Source organism: Pinus tabuliformis, chromosome 2_2 (assembly GCF_031772625.1).
Source record: "Pinus tabuliformis cultivar Carrire ecotype Pingquan chromosome 2_2, CPIR1, whole genome shotgun sequence".
NCBI lineage: Eukaryota > Viridiplantae > Streptophyta > Pinopsida > Pinales > Pinaceae > Pinus > Pinus tabuliformis.
Window position 1 is genome coordinate 846435495 of NC_142300.1, and position 19631 is coordinate 846455125.

At 36.9% G+C, this 19631-nt stretch overlaps 1 protein-coding gene across 1 annotated transcript; it reads left to right on the top strand.

Moving 5' to 3' along the window:
* Positions 1-10016: 10016 nt before the first annotated feature.
* Positions 10017-11549, top strand: LOC149195617 (histone H2A-IV-like). The gene is made up of 2 exons (XM_089408607.1): positions 10017-10351; positions 11236-11549. Exons 1-2 carry the CDS (start codon positions 10160-10162, stop codon positions 11449-11451), a joined length of 408 nt encoding a protein of 135 aa, XP_089264733.1. The 5' UTR covers positions 10017-10159; the 3' UTR covers positions 11452-11549.
* The last annotated feature ends 8082 nt before the right edge of the window (positions 11550-19631 follow it).

Below are 19631 nucleotides of genomic sequence, written 5' to 3' on the forward strand. Positions count from 1 at the left end.
AGGTTTCACACTTTCAACTCCTTCTGAGTCTATAATGTCTTTGCATTGTGTTGTGCCACATATTTCTGACTGTACTTCCTTCCATATCTTCGAGTATGATGATGTTTTCTCCTTTCGGTACGGTGCCCATACTTTGTTCCGGCATTCCTTAGCTATATGTCCAAGCTTGTTACATGCATAACATCTCATATGTTTCATATTCCTTCTATAGCAGTCAATGGCTTTGTGACCAAACATATTGCAAGCCAAACAATATCCTTTAAATTACTTGGAACGTGATGATCTTTCTGTGTGATGGTCTTGAACCATTTTATTTCTGCATCTGGCTGCAACATGTCCAAAATTATGACATACATAACATTCAACATTATTCATTTGAGGAAATAACCTACTATCACTTCCATAGTTAGGAGCAAAATATTTTCTTTGAATAATTTCTTTCCTTGGTTGTTGATGGGATTGACCTCTCATCTCCTTGTTGAGCATTTCAGATTTTGTATTAGAGTTCCTTGTCTTACTTTGTGAGCTAGATTCACCTTCAATAGATTCATGAAAACCAAGACCAGTTTTGATGGTAGGAGACCTTTGAATACTAAGAATATCATCCAAGATCTTAGTACTATCTTGAAATCGCATGAGCTTATCCTTTTCTTCTAATTTACCCTTTAGTATATTTACCTCAACATGATGTTTCTCTTCCTTTTCAAGATATTGCTTCTTTATGATTTCTTCAGCTTTTCTTCCTTCTTCATTTTCTTGTTTTTCAAGAGCTTGGAGTAGTTCTTTATTCTGCTTATTTGATCTTTCAAGCTCTTCTTTTAGCGAGAGGATCTTAGCTTCAAGACTTTCATAGTAACTAGATCTATCTCTGAGTTTCTTGATTTTTGTGCTTCTTTCATTTACTTCATCTCTTAATGATGTCATTTCATCCTACAGCTTTTGACATTGGTCTTCCTTTTCCTTGAGTTGCTTCCTTACTTTGTTTCCTTCCTCTAGTTGAGCTTTTAGTTTGGTAGCTTCCTATTTGAAGGCACATTCCCTTTTGTCCAATAGATCTTGTTGATCTCTAATTTTGTCTGTAAGCCTTTTAAATTCTACCTCTATTTGATATCTTTCTTCCTCACCCATAAGAGAAAATTCAGTTGTTTCACTATCACTTTCATCATCTTCAAATGGATGGAGAAATGTATCACCAGAGGATAACAAATTCATACCTAATAGTCCTTTTGCTTGTTCATCTTCATTCTAAGGTGATTCTGAATCTGAAGAGTTGCTTCCACATAATCCCCAATTGATTCTCCCAGTGTCATAGTTCCTTTGAAATGTCTTCTTCTTCTGAGGCGCTTTCTTCTTTAGCTTCTTTCCCATTGTTCTACGGATCTCCTTCAGATGATCAAGCTTCTACCAAAGGACCTGCTCTGATACCAATTGTTGGAAATAATACTGAAAGGGGGGGTTGGGGGGGAGGTGAATCAGTATTAGTTAAGTCAATAATATTTTTACAATTTCTTACTCAATTTCATATACGCTACTTCAATGAAGGCAACCCACATGTGTACGCAACTGTGTTTAAGGAAACAAGCGTATATTTACCAAACTAATGATTCTGTTAATTAATCAAATGTTGATCTTTAATATGAGTATTAATACTTTATTAAACATTCAATAGTAACCATGTGTAGTTAATAATAGAAAGAACCATCATACATAAGCATCACACATGAACACCAAGATGTAAGGTGGAAACCAAATGTGGGTAAAAACCACTTGTTGTTGTCGTCTCTGTCTTCTTTTAATAATAAGAAAATCTGTTTACAACAATGTACTGGTGCAGACCCATACCAGGACGCAGGCTTCTACCTGCAGAAGGCTACAACCTTCTTTCGTTCTCCAACGTCTACTGGAAGGGAGCTACAACACCCTAGCTCTTGTACTAGCCGATATATTTACTACTACGTAGGTGCCGACCTATAGAAGGCTACGACCTTATTTCTTCCTCCAGGTACCATGTTTCATAAATTTTCAGATTGGATACTCTTGGAACACAACACCATAATATGAAGACCAAGTTTCATACTGGACCCATCAATAACATTGAAGCTCAAAATCAATCACCATTGTAATACAACTATTGCATTACCCATTCATTGAATACTCAATCATTACTCTCTGAATCACCCAACAACTTAGTCACTGAAACCCTGTCATCAAAACACAGTCAATAGAACACAGAGCAGAACCCAGAACTCTGCAACAATATTTAGAGCCAACTGTATCATCAAAAACCATGCATCATACTGCATACCCTACTTGGAAGAGCCGAACGAGCATGTATACGCAACTTCACCAAAGTGCACCAGTGTATATGTCATCAAATACTTACTTATAACTTCGCTACACTTCCTGACTTCAGACATACCCATATCATTATATACAAAAGGATAATACGTGTGTTAGCAACCAGATCTAGTCCATCAGATCACATAAAGATAAGTCATTATGATCCTAATCCATCATTAGATTTCATTCATCAACACTAAAGCAAATCACAATCAACCAATCTGAATATGCAGAATACTGTCACCAGAAAATAGTCACCAGAACACAATACATAATCCTGAACACTGCAACAGCAAACAGAAACCTTATAGATCATACTTCAAAAGATATACGCTACATTCATAGGTCGAACTAGCGTGTATACGCCCTTTTTCCAAGGGGATCTAGCGTACCGATCTGCAAATTTCATTCTATGATGTATACGCTACTTCTGTATGTTGAACCAGCGTGTATACGTTGTTTTACCAAAGCCAACCTGCGTACAGATCTCGAAATGCTAACTTAAAGCATCACAACTATTTCAGACTTCATTCATACCCAGATCATCACATTTACATAATAAAAGCATGCGTCAGTATCTAGCATGTTCAAGATCAAACCACATAATGCTAATACATTTAAGCCTTCATGATTCCGGTCCATCATCCATCATCAACCGCATAGGTGCATCCTTGGTTCAGATCAAGCAAAGCATCACAAACCCATAACCAGCATACTAGATCTTGCTCTTCATTAGATATTCAATCCTTGAGTGCCCTTGCCTAATGATCTTCGCCTCCTTTTATAGTCTTAGGCCTTGCTCAATACCATGGTTTAAAACCTTGAACCAAATACCTGGGGTCAACACGTCAGACAAAATACCTTGGACCAATACCATGGATCACAATACCATGGACCAAATGCCACAGACCAAAACCAAGTTTCCGACATGTACGCACCTTTCCTTCTGTGAAAGTGCGTGTGTACGTGAACCTTCGTGTGTACGTGACAGTATATATTGAACCTGCATATACCTTTCTTTCTTCATTCTTGGTGTTTACCTGCTATACTGTGATCTTTCATCTGAGAGAGTTTCCTTCTGAACTGATTCCTTGAAGCTTCCCTGCATTTCATCACATCTATAAATACTACTTGTCATTCATTCTGTCACATCTGATATCTCTTCTGTAGATTCATGTAGTTACCATGTACAAGTGAGTTGTTCTGCTACAAGTGGATTGCCATCAAGTACAACACATGCATCATAATGCCAACAACTTCATCTCTACAAAAAAAACCTACAAGATTGTTTAAGATAAACAAGAAGGACCCTACCCGGTTCAAGTGGAGACCGGAACGGAAGAGCGAAGAAACAGTAACCGTCAAGGACCAAACCCTTGCCACCACCACAGAGGAGCAAATTACCTGCACAGTCAAGAGACAATGATTAGAGAGGAAGCATAACCAGTTATATGGAGAATAAACCGAGAGAAGGGTAAAGATGAGTACCCTGAAGGTTACCTAAAGTGGATAGCAGGTTCCATAGTCTAACCAACACCAAGACCAAAAACGTTCGAGCCAAGACCACAGAGCCACGAAACCCCAACTACTCAGAAGGAGCGGAATTGTTAGCAAAAGAAAAGCAAAGAAGGAGCCTGAAATTGGAGCAGAGAGGTTACCTTGTGTTAGAGTTGAATTGTCGCTAGGGAAGTTGGGCTGAGGACCTGACAAGAATGCGCACCATAAACACAGTCAAATGCATGCAACAAACCAACTAAAATTACAAAGAAATCATCGCATACCCAGGACGGCCACAAAACCAGGATTGTTTCGAAAAAACCACGCAAGAAGCAGCCACCAAACTCGTCGATACAACATCTTAACATTACCCAGTAACATAGAACCAAAGTCGAGGCTGGAACTAGCAAATAGTGGGAGGCAGAGAGCCATTACCATCGGGCGGAAGGAACCAGGTAAGGGCATAAAGGAGCAGAGCGAAACCAGCAGCAACAATAACCCAAGCTACAACCAAAACCCGCGCCATAGAACCATAACACGATGACTGAGACAACCTCAAAAAGGTGGCGGAGTTAATGCTCCATTAAAACCTCACCAAAAACCCCAGTTGCATATGAGCGCAGGAAGGGATCACGTGGGCCAGTTGCCACGAAGGCACCCACCTCAGCTTTTGGGGTGAGTCATCAAATGGTTTCATTATCTCGGGAAACAAGATATTGTCTCTTTGACAATATTTTGGAAAACATTTTGGTGACTAAAAGGCATGTCATATATTCATTGTGGATTATTGGTGGGAATTTCAATTTGATACAATCCCTCAATGAGAAAAAAAGGAGAAATCTGGAAACTAGACCCAAAATTGGCCTCTTTTGACAGATTCATTGAGAAACTGCAATTGGTAGATATTCCAACTATAAATGGTCTTTATACTCGGAATAATAGACGGGGTGGCTGACACCAATTGCTAGTCAGTTGGATCACTTTTACCTCTCTAAGGAGGTGTTAAATAAGAACATTTTTGTAGAAACAATGATATTGCCATGTTTGGGGTCTGATCACTAGCCAATTCGGTGAGAATTGGATTTGAAGGAAGTGCCCTAAAATCACCCCTTTCGATATGAAAATTTTTGGTTGTAGGTGCCTGGTTTTGTGGATCTACTAAAAAAATGGTGGTTGAAAATTGTTGTGAGAGGTAAGAACAAAATGCACATGTTCCAATTAAAGCTCAAGGCTTTGAAAGTTCAAAAATCAAATTATGGAATGAACAAGAATTTGGATTTTTTAAAAATAAAAGGTTTTATTAGAAGATCACATGTTAAGGGTGCAACAATGAATGATTTCAGAAGGTAGATCTCCAGAACTCATAATAGAGGAAGGTCTTACCCTCCATAAATTGGAACAAAGATGGCACTAGGAAGAAATCCTTTGGAAACAAAAATCTAGAGTTCAGTGGCTTAAGGAGGGTGAAAGGAATTCCAAAATTTTCCACAACCCAATGTTACAATGTTGAAATAACAACAATATTTTGTCCCTTTTAGGTGTCGATGGGGATAGGAAACTTCTGCATTTAGACTTTGAACATGAATTGGTTTGATATTATCATAATATTTTGTCAGAAATCTCTAAAAATCGGCAACCAACTATCAATTTAGTCCATCAATATATCCCTCGGCTTATCAGTAAGGAACAAAATATAGCACTAACGTGACCAGTCTTGTTTCATGAAGTGGGGATGGTTATTATGGACATGTTGAGAAATAAATCTCTAGGTTCTAATGGCTTTACCACGAACTTTTTCAAAGAGTGTTGGGGGATTTTTAGGTATGAAAATTCATGAACTTGTGGAGGAATCATGCCAGACTCAGTCGTTGTGGCAGGGCCTTAATGTAACATTTTTTATACTCATACCAAAGGGGAGCCTAGTGACTTTCACCCTATTGCCTTGTGTAATGTGATCTACAAAACAATACCTACGATAATAGTGAAATGTTTGAAGCCATTACTTCCGGGTCTTATCGCTCCAGAACAAATTGGTTTCATAGAGGGATGACAAATTTTAGATGGTATAATTATCGCACAAGTAATCATTCACTCCCTGAAGTCCTCGAAAAGACCAGGTATGATGATTAAACTAGATTTGTTTAAGGCCTATGATAGGATTAATCAGAATTAGTTGTTATAGGTCTTAGTTGCTTTTGGGTTCTCATGGCAGTGGATCTCATGGATAAGTTATCTTATGGCATCCCCGTTAATGGCTCCCCATCCCTTACTTTTAAATCCTCAAGAGGTTTGCGGCAAGGTGATCCTCTGTCACCTTTTCTTTTATTTCTGGCCACGGAAGGGCTTGGGATATTTTATAGTAATTCATCTTCAATGGTTCACACTTCTGGGTTATGCCTATTTGGAGAAGACCTCCTAGTTACACATCAACAATTTGTTGATGATATTGTATTGTCTGGTCTACCCACTCTCAAAGAAGTGAAGGGAATAGGGAGGATATTACAAACCTTTATGGCGACCTCAAGAACTTTAGTTAATAATGAAAAGAACAACATTTTATTTTTTAATTGTAAAGAATCCATTCAGTGTCATTTGACCCCAATATTGGGATTTCTTATGGCTCAATTACCCTCTAAGTCTCTCGACATCCCATTGGTGTTATATCCAAATCGAGTTTCTTGCCGGGAAGACCTATTATCTAGAATTTCCTTTAAGATTCATAGTTGGACATTTTGTGCTCTCAATTCATTGAATGATTGATTCTAACTAAATCGATCTTGCAGGCCTTGCCCAATTATCAAATGGTTGTTATGCCAATACCGAAAACAGTTTGCAATAAACTTAGGTCTTTATGGTGTGATTTCCTTTGGTGAGGTTCTACTAAATCTAGGTGCTAGTCCCTTGTAGGTTGGGATAAGTTGATAAGACCAAAATATGCTAGAGGATTGGGGTTACGTGACCCTGAATTGGTTAGTAAATCTTTTGGTGCAAAACTGTGGTGGCTTTGGGTCAAAGGGGGTCTTGAATTATGGAAGCGCATATGGCTTCGAAAGTACATCCCCCTGGACAAACAAGAGGATTCATTGTGCTTTGATGGTATTACTCAAGGTTCTAGTATTTGGAAGTGGGCGCAGAGTAGTAGAGACATTGTGAGTAAATATGATTTTTGGGATATAAAATCAAGGGAGACAACTTATTTTTAGGAGGATGCTAGACAACAATTACCCTGTCTGGTAGATATAGATAGTCTTAGTTCTATCAAACTTTTTACCAAATCTGTGGGTATAGTGTTGGTCGTTGATTATTAGAAACCTCTGGAGGGAAATATGTTATGGAGACAGTGGAAAGAAAAAGATGATTGGCATCCTACTCTGAGTATGCTACCATGGGAGGAACTTCAAAAGGAATTAGAAGATAGAAACATTCAGAGTTATCAAAATGGTGACATTTTAAATGGGGAAAACAACCAATTGACTCCTTTTCTTTGAAGGGAGCTTACTATTTTATTGCAGACTTTCCAAGTATGGAGAAGGTAGTCTTGTGGACCCAAATTTGGGCTGGATTGTGGTGGCCAAAAATATCTACCTTTTTATGGTTACTTGCTTTGAGTAGGCTCCTCACTTGGGATCGTATTTGCAGAAAGGGATATGAGGGGCCATCCTTATGTTATCTTTGCTTTCAAGCTGAGGAGATTGCATAGCATATTTTTATTTCATGTACTTTTTTAGTGGAAATTTGGGATCTCCTTCCAAATATTTTTGGTGTTGCTTGACCATTCTCGAAGAATATTAACATTATGTTGGCTCAACAGTGGCACCATAAATTTAAGAATCTCATTATTTCTTGTGCTTGGGTGGTCGCATTAGGGTTTATCTTTTGGAATTTATGGAAAGAGCGAAAATTTCAAATTTTTGGTCCAAAGAAACGAATAGGTTTGGTGCTCAAGGATTTGATTACCTTGAATATTCAAGAGACCCTTATTATAACTCCTTGGTCTACTGAGGATCGGCAGGTGGAAGAATCCGAAGCAACTATCCTAAAAAATCTTAATCCAGATCCCTCAATGATCCCTTCTTCCCCAACTTTGGAGAAAGTATTAAGTCCCTCAATTTCCAACATTTATTCTCCATCCTTGAGCTCCTTTATTAAGTTGAGCTTTGATGGGGCATCCAAAGGGAACCCGAGAGTAGCGGGATGCAGAGGAATTTTCCGTGATGAAAATTCTTTGCCATTGCGAATCTTTTCAATGCTTGGTGGGATTGCTAGCAATAATTTGGAATAGTTTTTGGTTGTGGAGAGAGACCTCTTTATTTCTATTCAGGAAGGTTTTAGATTACTGCAGGTGGATGGTGATTCACAAGTTGTAATTTAATGTATACAAAAACTCTTAAATGGGCAACCTGTTAAAAAAATGGTGCATAACTGGAGCTTGGAGGAAGTTGTTGCTAGTATAAATTATCTGTTATCAAAGTTGGAGTACATTATTGTTCATCATACTCAACAAGGTGGGAATCTAGTGGTGGACTTATTAACAAATATGGGGTGCAAGGCCCGTGCTGCTAGAATCTTGGGGTCAAACCGGGGGAAATCGGGGTTCCATTGTGATTATTGACTTTGCAATCAATTTCTTGAGGTTGGTCTTTTAGTCCGGACATGTCCGTTAGTGGTCTACTATAAAGTTGGGCCCTCTATTATGGTCTGTGGGGGATGATATTATTGTCTTTTGGTTGGGTTCTAATAGGTCATCGGTTCGCCCTTTATCTTGCTTTGTTAGTCACGGCCCTTCAGTCGGTTGTCTACTTTGTTCTTTGGTGTTGGATGTTATGTCTCCCCATCAATGCATGGTACATTGTAGGGGTGGTTTCCGTCATGTTGGTGCCAAACAAAGTTGAAGGTTTGGAGGTGATTCAATTACATATTTCTTTGATGTTGTACCTTTGGAGGTGCACAGGGAGATCATGTTCCTGGAATCCAAGGAATTTGGGGAACACTCATATTTCTCAGACTCAGAGGTCGGCCATGATAAGTTGCTAGGGATTCTCGATTGTGACAAAAAAATTAAAAAATAAAAAATACAATTGTTTTTCTTGAATTCTTTATCCATGCGGCGGCAATTGGATTCTTTGCTTCATCTAGTTTTTAAAGACAAACAAAATTATAACTACAACACCTTCTTTGGCCTTGAGGGCAAAAAGTGAATTCTCAGGAATGTTCGATTTAAGATTAATGACATTGATGCACACCTGTGTAGGGTGGAGAAAAAATTGGCATTTGATTAGGCTTTTGGGGATCTCATAGACCCTCCTGGAGACCCAACTAGAACTCCTTTTCCAAGTTCTCCGCACCCTTTGATTCCTAAGTTAGACTAAGAGGAGGCTTTTCTATTTTTTTGGTCTTACCTCATTTTGAGATGGATGGGTATGGCGTTGGTTGTGGTTTCTTTTTTTGGGTGCACTTTTAGACAACTTAGTATCTGGAGTATTGGACAAGTTTGCTTGACACTCATAGTCTTCTCTCCCTATGATGATAGGAGGCCGACCTTTACTCCCTTTTTTTGGTTGCCGTGATTTTTGGTACTAGATCTTTGGATCTATGGGATGGTGCTTGAATTAATTGTGATTGGTATCCGGTGGAAGTCTTCATCTCCTCTACGACTATCTAGACCGAAAGTTCAAGAGGTTCCTTAGTTTTCTCTGTTTGTTAAATGCTTGTTTTGAAGAATGGTGCTAACAAGGTTATCAAAAATTTGGCATCGATAACTTTATGGCTCTTGGACTATTTCCTTTTATGTTGGTGTTTTTGATCAATAATGGTGATGACTATAATGTTCCATAGTCATTGTTTGTAGTGATTAATATTGTTGTTGTTTACGGTGGTTATTGTTGTTGTTACCTTTGTGTGACTCACAGCTGATCTTTCTAAAACCTATTGAGTGTCACAGCTGACCTTTCTAAAACCTATTCTGTTATATATAACTTTGGCCATCTTTATGATGCTGATGATGTTCCATGTGTAATCCGGTTTCACATAATTAGACAAAGAAAAGAATGTGGAGATAGCATACTATAAATTTTAAAATACAACCCTTCTCCATCTTATTTATCGTTAAAGAAACTTACGTCGCTGGACTTTTTTATATAAACATTTGTTTTTTGTTTCCAAGACATTTCTCGAAAACTGCGTCGCATCTTATAAGCAAAGATTTGGTAATAACTACTTTTCAAAACGATGCGGAACTTCCCTCCTTGAAACCCATATGAATACCAAGAGGATGCTCGATGCCATCTTGCGAGAAGCTTTCTCTGATCTTGTGTAGGTGGCCATGGAGCCTGCAACACAAGGTGGTGGAGGCAGAGCTGCCAAGAAGAAGCCTGTCTCCAAATCCGAAAGGGCAGGCTTGCAATTCCCTGTGGGGAGGTTGGCAAGATATCTTAAAAAGGGAAGATATGCAAAGAGGGTTGGAACTGGGGCTCCGGTATACCTTGCTGCAGTGCTGGAGTATCTTGCTGCCGAGGTGTGAATTTATTTCTTGTATTTGATCTGTCTTAAGTTAGGATCGTTAGGAATTTCCATTTGCACCTTGGCTTTTGTGATAGTATTTGTTCACATTTATTTATGTGAGCACTATGGGTAGTTGATGATTTTTGTTGTTTTCTGAGATTATATTTGTTGAATTTTTTCCAGATTTGACAAGATTATTTTTCTAGATTTCCAACTCTTATGTACTGTACATGTTTTCTTATAGTTCGGACAGAAAAGAATATTAGGTTTTCCCTGTTTACAGTATGTATTTGCTCTTTTGGGTGAAAATTTTGTCTTAAATCTTGCAGAACTTTACTTAAATTCGTAGTTCTATCTCTGTCAAGTGGATCAAAGGGGTTTTGGTCCTTCACTTTAATATTAAAAAAAAAGGGTTTAGCTCCACTTTAAAATTTCGAAAAAACAGAGAGCTAAATTAATGCAAGGAATGAATCTCCAAGAAAACAGCATTCACCAAAAGGATTAAGTTTGTCCACAAACTAATGTAATCCTTTTTATAAACGCCCTTTGCTGATGTTTTTTTTCTGTTATTTATCATCTGCATTATAAAAAATGTAGGTTAAAACTGAACAAACTATTATTATCAGAGGAGCCTTTACATTCATATCTACTCCTTAAACTCTCTCAGGAGGCTTAGGGCTATGACTGCTCCCTTAATGCTCATATCCGAATTTGCAGATCCCTTTAAATTTTGTGAAAACAAATCCTTTTTTTACTGAAAATACTTGGGATTATGAATGACACACCATTAGGACTGGATTCTGTTTCAATATATATGAAAGTGTTTGCTTTTATTTGGTGCAGAGAATTGCATCTTCAGGTGTATGATGTTATGTATTTATCTTCACTATTTTTCAGATACTTGAGTTGGCAGGGAATGCTGCCAAGGACAACAAGAAAAGTAGAATTGTCCCGCGCCACATACTTCTTGCCGTGAAAAATGATGATGAATTGAACAAGTTGTTGGCAAATGTTACCATTGCATATGGAGGTGTGGTTCCAAACATCCACCATGTTCTCCTTCCAAAGAAAACAACGGAGAAGGGCAAGGCTAAGGAATCTTCTGAGATCTAAATGCACTTTTTGCCTATGCCATAATTGTTATGCCTGAGTGTTTGTAATACACTGAATTAAATTAAATGAATTAATTCTATTGGGTGGGAGACACCACAGTAGAGAAATTGTGAGAATGAAATCCATATATTCAAAGTATTTTAACTTTATCCAATAATGTTTAATGTTTACTCGTCAAAGAAAACAATTCCTGCATATTTCAAAATAAATTAAATGTCAGGGCACTTTGGATGAAGCTCTTAACGCACAGGCAGTTTTGATCACATTAACAACCTTGGTATATAATGGTTAAAATGAATATGGACAATGTTTGGAGTCTGGACGGAATATGTCGTAAGATAGGCTTTGCGTATGTCACAATACATAGTTGGTGAAGTGCATTTTTCTTTTTTAATCTGAGACAATTTTCTAGGACTCCTATACTCCATCTTACCGATGTTAATTGAATTCTAGAGCAAAAGTTCAAATGAATTCTAACGCAAAAGTTAAAACCACTAGTTAGAATTTCCATCCAATGATCTCTATAGTTCTAGTGCAACCGCACATCACATGAGCCCTACATCCAGTTGAAGGTTGCAAATGGAGTTATTCATCGTGTTTCTATTGTTTCTCATTCATGGTGAGGGTCTTAATATTTGAACTTGATATTATCTCCATTTTGTTGTAAGAATTTGATCCCAAGAAGGGATCATTTGGCAATATGAACAACGTTTGAAAAGTTCCAACTTGCTTTGGAAGTGCATATCTTGTGATATCCCTGAAACTAAGAAGACAAAGATGGAAGTGGTGATGCATGCAAGGCTTTTTTTGGAACTTGCTTCAAGAAACACTCCTCAAGGTCAAGGGCTGCATCACATGACATGAGCTTCTTTCAGCTCAGGTTTAAATTTTGTGGGTATCTAGTCTGTCAGATTTGATTGGGACTTGCACCCAGCATCAAATTCTCTTGGGATATGCACCAAGCCTCATCAATGTCCAAACCTGCCATTCAGGTGATGCAGCTAACAATGTGAATAGAACCCTCGTGGATGACTTAATAGACTGTCAACCTCACGAGTGAACTACTGCCTCTGCCTCAGTGCTTCTCTCCCGTTATTCTTTCAGCTTAGATTTAAGTTTTATGGGTATCTAGTCTATCAGATTGGATTGGGACTTGCACCCAGCATCCAATTCGCTTGGGATATGCACCAAGCCTCATCAATGTTCAAACGTGCCATTCAGGTGATGCAGATAACAATGTGAATAGAACCCTCGTGGATGACTTAATAGAATGTCAGGTGATGCAGATAACAATGTGAATAGAACCCTCGTGGATGACTTAATAGAATGTCAACCTCACGAGTGAACTACTGCCTTTGCCTCAGTGCTTCTCTCCCGTCAGAAACTTAGACGTGTATTCGAAAAATAGTGCAGCCATGGGTGCCTTGCCATAACGGTAAGAGCCAAGGAACATTGTGTGAAAGCGTTGCTTATATTTGCACGTTTTGCTTATTTGTAAATTCTAGATACCATGGATACCTTGCCATAAAGGTTAAGAATTTAGGAACGTGGTATGAAATAATTTTTTTATATTTGCAAGTTATTCTTATATGTACTACATGTTTCTATGTAGATAAAAAGGTTGTTTTTTCTGTAGGTTGTTACCTATGCTGCACTGGTTGTGGGAACGGGGTAGGGTGAGCGAGTTTTTGGGACCGCTTGAGCGCACTGCACCCACCTAGGTTGGGGACTGTGGTACTATATTTTATATTTAAAAAAAAATAAAATAGTAAAATTAGTTAGCATAAATATGAATGATAAATCATAATATATAAATTAGAATTATTATTAATTTTGAAATTCAAATTATAAAATAAATATTAAGTCTAATATTATTTAATTATCACGGTATATCACAAAACAAAATCATAATATAAAAATTAGAATTATTACTAATTTTGAAATTTAAACTACAAAATAAAATATTAAGTCTAATACTATGTAATCGTTATTGTACATCACAAAAACAAATCTCGTCATCATTGCTCATTGTCAAGAACTTATGAAGTACTACTACAACCTATTGCTCATTGTCAAGAACTTATGAAGTACTACTACAACCTTTTCCCATTGTCGAGAACTTAAGAGTACTACTACAACCTACAATCTACTACTGTCTACATAATCATTCTATGTAATCATTCTATGATGCATAATGAATCATTTCAAAATTTTAGTAGCAGTTAAATTTTAAAAATAAAGTAAAATTTTATAAAACTATAAACATGAACAAGTTATTAAAATTTAATTATAAATTTCAAATTAAGAATCTATCATTCTATGATGCATGATGAATCATTTCAAAATTTTAGTAGCAAATAAACTTTAAAAACAAAATAAAATTTAATTAAACTATAAACATCATTAAAACTTAATTATAAATCCCAAATTAAGAATCTAGAAATTGAGAATCATTCTATGATGCATGATGAATCATTTACCTTATGATTTATGATTTAAGTCCCTGATGATTTTCTATGATGCATGATGAATCATTTACCTCATGATTTAAGTCCCTGATGATTTTTCGGGGGACCGCCCGAGGACAGCCTAGGAGTCCCCAAGTCCCCGATGGAGTCCCCAGCCAATTGGGGAAGTTTCCGGAGTTCTAAAGTACCTGGATGGAGTCCCAGCCAATTGGGGAAGTTTCCGGAGTTCTAAAGTACCTGGATTGTCGGGATGAAAATTAGGATAAAGAAAACACCATGAATTTTGGTGGGGATGGGTCCCTGTTAGGTTGTTACCAATGATTCATAGGTTTTGCCATGATTCATAGGTTTTGCCAGTGGGGATGGGCCCCGTGCAACATAGGTTATTACCAATGATTCATTGGTTTAGCTTAGCTTTTATTCAGCCAGGCACCATCCCCGTGCAACATAGGTTGTTACCGATGATTCATAGGTTTTGCCTAACTTTTATCCAGCCAGGCATAAATGCAATAGATTATTTATTCTTTTCGAGTTATTTGCTTTTGCAGATTATCTGCGATTTATATTACTTTGTAGGTGATAAGTTTTTCAAGTTTCACAAAATAATATGGATGATTGTGGCAATCCATTTTCCATTGATTCTGGCCATCCATTTTCCATTCTTTTAAAACAAGCACTATGTTGCTTTAGTTCTTGACCAGGTGGAATAATGTTGCTACTTGGATATAAGAAAGAACCCGGCTATCGAGTTTGTTTAAAAAATGGAATTTTTTACAAAATAATGTAAACAGATACTTATTTTTCATTTATGCTATAAGCAAAGTGAGGAGGACATCTCTACTGGGCAGAATTTAATCTAAGATGGCTGTAAACCTTATGTGAAATTACGAAATCTGGCACAAAGTCCATTTTCTTATAAAAATAGTTCGGAACTGCTAAACTTTGTTTTTTATTTAAGTTTGTTTAATTGCAGTCAAATAGATTTTATGTTTGAAATTTTTTCTTAAACACACGATTTGACATACAATCGAAACTGAACAAATCTAAATGAAAACTAATAACTAGACCCATTATAAACAATTGAGTGCATATACAAATTAGCAATTGATTCTCCATGAAAAGATAGATGGGCTTCGGGTCCTACATGAGGAACTTGGAAGTCCCCTGGAATTGGAGAGTGGAAGCATATGTTTGATGGGGCATCAATGAAAAGAAACAGGAAAAGCAGATGGAGGTGCAGCAATAGGGAAGCACAAAGGCATTGTGAACTTATTCTACTGTGCCGTATCTCGTTTGGTGTCTAATAACCGAGCTTGAATTTGGACCGACCAGGGAATAATATCAAAGCTTGGATTTGATGGATTGACTAGGGGATTTTATTTTTGCGAAACTTTGACTTCCAGAATATTGTAACAAAAGGTGATTACAGAAATAATAAGCTAAGGCAACCCATCTACAGATTGGATATTGAAGTCAAGGTTTCAAAGAGGCTATGTAATGATAAGAAAGTAAGTCATCTTTTGTTGCCACGTCAAGAGAGAAGGAATAGGCTGGCAAGCAATCTGACTAACATTCAAATCATATGCAGCAGTGGAGAGGTAATGGATGCATCTCTAAAATGACGAGTTTGATGATTTACAGATGATGGATATATTGAAAAAGATGGTACAAATTCTGAATTGACTGTTGAGGCAAAATAGTGTTACGAGATCGAAGAATTCAGATAGCAACTGAAAAGGGCAAGAGATCTCAAAAGCCAAGGGTAGTTGAGTTGAGAGGGGCTGTAGTGAAAGGATGATGAAGCAAAGAAGGAAACATATGATCCTTGAGATGGGTAATAAATAGTACAGAAAAGAAGGAAACATAAGATCCTGAAGATAGTGCTTCTAGGGAGTGCAAGAATGTGTTTATTCTTACAAAGAAATGAGGGACCTGGTTTCTGATATCATGATGTTTCTGAAATTACGGAGATTCACTAAAGAAGGAAACATATAAATTTATAATCCTGAAGATCATGCATCCCAGAGTGCAAGATCATGTTTATTCTTTGAAGGAAATGAAGCAACTTGGAGGAGATCTGTGACCTCCTGAAGGGAATGGCCTAGGAACTTTATGAATTCAAAGAGCAAATTCTGAGGTCACGTAGATTCACTGCATCTCAGGTTGACGTTTTTCGGAACAGTGTCTTCAAAGGCGTGGCATGGATAAGGATGTAGCCTGGGCACCTCCAGGATAATTTGGACCAGAAACTGACAGATCACAGTTCCGCTCAATTGATTTATGGACTATGATGAGCTTCCGCATATAAGGGGGCAACATTTAAGGCATATAGTGCACCATTAAGTGTGGAAAACCCAAACTATGAGTGATGTGAGAACTTGCTATATTATCTCCGTTAAGGTCTGTCAAGGTCCTGGATAAACTTGTCTTTACAATGTCTGGAAATCATATACCATGTGAATTAAATGTAACAAGCTGTATGGGTTCTGAGTTGAGAAAGAAAGTGTAGATTCTGTTTTTTCATTTTGGTTGTTGAACAGATCTGTATAGACAAATATATAAGGCTAAATGTGTTTATGTTGAAAGCTGTGACCTACACTAATTTTGACTTTGACCACGATGTAATGGGATTAGTTTTTGGTTAATAAGAAACAGTTTCAGGTGGCCAGTTTAAGGCCTGATTAATTAAATCTTCTTTCCAAACAAAAAAGGATTACCCTTTAATCCTTTTATCTTCATTGTATCATCAGAGGGGAGTTACCAGTGATCACTGTGAGATTGTGAGCCAAATGCTGAAGCTTGAAGTTATTCTGCTTTATTTGACTAAATTTTCAGGTTGAAATTAGTGGCATCTTCTTTTTGAGAGCATGTATGCATTTGAATTCGGTGAGTTGGTTTTCACAATTGATTAAGACTGTCTTAGTTAAGTCCTACTTCTGGAAGCATATGTATTTACCAATATTAAGCTATTTAGGAGGTCAATTCTTTCAATTGCTCTTTTAACTTTTACTGTAGGCATCAAGATCTTCTCTCACTAGAGGCATCATATTCATCACTAAAGCTAAGTTACTGTACTCAATTTCACTGCTGGAAGCATTTTCAGCAGAAAGTGTTTATATTATGCTACTGAAATCTGCTGAAAAGAAAATTCAAAATATCTGTAACATCTCAAGTAACAAGGAAACTGATATCCTATTTCTAAACGATAAATTTGTAAGGAAACATTTAAATCCAATGAGGGCCTTAATACAGTGCCTCTTTCTCATTGCCCTTAACATTATCGCAAGCCGAAAAACAGCATCATTTGTACTTTCTTCATATACAGGACACAAAATTACTATCCTGCTAGTGATAAAATGCATTTCTGTATTAAAGAGAGTTTCATAAGCAGCGGGGAGACTTCCACCATTTCCATAATGATAACCTGATTTCAGCCCTCAAAAATGTTTACGGCTGTCACCTTTTTATCTAAGCCCATTATTATACATTGGCGCTGTGACTTAATCACGGAGTTTGGATCTTATTCTTTTATTTTAAAATGAAAATATATATTGAAAATATAATGTTTCAGAAATAAACCAGAAATATAAAATTATATCCTTCCTAATGACACTATGAACTTGTGCCAAATTTCTTGAGATGTTCTTTGTAATTCTCAGATAGACAACTTCAACTTACCCTTGAGAAAAGATGCTCAGATTTTACAATCATGCTGTCATGAGCATTGATCTGTTCAAGTTTTCCTAGAGAAAAGATGCTTAGTTTTCACAATTATCCTCTCACTGGCATTGATCTGTTCAATCTATCAATCGAAGCCTACACCAAATTCAATATATACCCTACAAAAGTTATTCTATCAAAGACACATCTGTAGAGTTGCCCCTGAATATTTTTTTGCAGAGAATAAATATACACGTAAGTAAAATTCAAATTTCCATCTTAAATATTTTGCCTCTAAGCACCAGTTACTTTTTCTCAATGCCTGGCTCTTTCAGATATCAATGAATTGATGAAAAGCATGTGTAATATATTCTAACTTCAACATAATAGTTTCTGTTTCCTATAAATATCTGTTCTCTGAAAAACACGCTCATCAGTCACAAAAATGGTGGAAGAAGAATGAGGTGTTGGACAGATATTTATATGCTTAAGTACAAAGTACTGAATTGTACTTCCAAACTCTAACCAAATTTCAACTTGATAGAATTAAAAGCACAATATTTTACTAGTAAAACTACTATATCTATACATATAGATGACAGTAACCAACCAAGAGGAATCACAGTTACAAACAAATCAATAAGTCACAAATATTGCAACCCAGGTTGTATCACAACAAAGGTAGTGTTTAGATGGAAATGGTTGGGACAGAAGATAATAAAACCAATATCCAATTTCACATAGCATTAAAGTTTAATCCGACTGTTATTAATTACATACAATGCACAGGTAGAGTTGTTGATCATTTGGAGCCAACATTTCACCCAAAACCTGATCAAAATCACTAAAAATGTGTTGATGCCCCTAGATTCAAGGCACACAGAGGCAGACTAATGGGTTTCTATATTTACTATTACCACTTTCCTCTATAAGCAGTTTCATTGGATCCTTCTAATGAGGGTCATTTGAAGAATGTCTCAGCTCACCAAGACTGCTATGAGAGAAATCATACAAAAATAGACTGATTGAAAATTCTTCGGCAGCAAGTTATGATGATCAAAATTCCGTTCGCCATGAAGATCAAAACTTTGTAAGAAGTTAGGCCATGATGATTGAAAGTCTGTAAGCAACTAGGCCATGATGATCAAAAATTCCTTGGCAACTAGGTTGTGATGATTGAAGATTTATATGCTGTAAGACAATGATATTAACAAATTCTTTAGCAGCTAGATTGTGATGATTGAAAATGTGTAAGTAGCTAGATTGTGCTGGTTGGAGATATTAATCCCAATCACCGCGTTAAACACCCTAACAGCAGCAATACTTGTCAGAGGTATTTTTTTGCAGGTTCTTGTCTTTGTTTGAAAATGGAAGGACTGAAGCCAGAATAGAAGTACTGTGCGGACCATTTCGCAACACATCACAGAGGTTAAGGCATTTAATGAAGTTTGGTAAATATGGGCAAGCATTTATTGCACGACTATTGCCCACACTCCACAAACACCTGCACAATTGTCCACTTTCCACTTTGTTTTGTCATGTATTAATGTCAAATTGTATGTTGAAATAAATATAAATGTGAAAGTCATTTTGTAAGTGAGAGAGTCTGTGAGGTAGGGAGGAGACAATTGTGGAGCAAATGTCAAATTGTATGTTGAGATAAATATAAATGTAAAAAGTCATTTTGTAAGTGAGAGTCTGTGAGGTAGGGAGGAGAGGAGGAGAAAATTGTGGAGCAAATTTTGGTGCCCACACTCCACAAACACCTACGCAATTGTCCACTTTCCACTTTGTTTTGTCATGTATTAATGTCAAATTGTATGTTGAAATAAATATAAATGTAAAAATCATTTTGTAAGTGAGAGAGTCTGCGAGGTAGGGAGGAGAAAATTGTGGAGCAAATGTCAAATTGTATGTTGAGATAAATATAAATTTTAAAGTCATTTTGTAAGTGAGAGTCTGTGAGGTAGGGAGGAGGAGAAAATTGTGGAGCAAATGTCAAATTGTATGTTGAGATAAATATAAATGTAAAAGTCATTTTGTAAGTGAGAG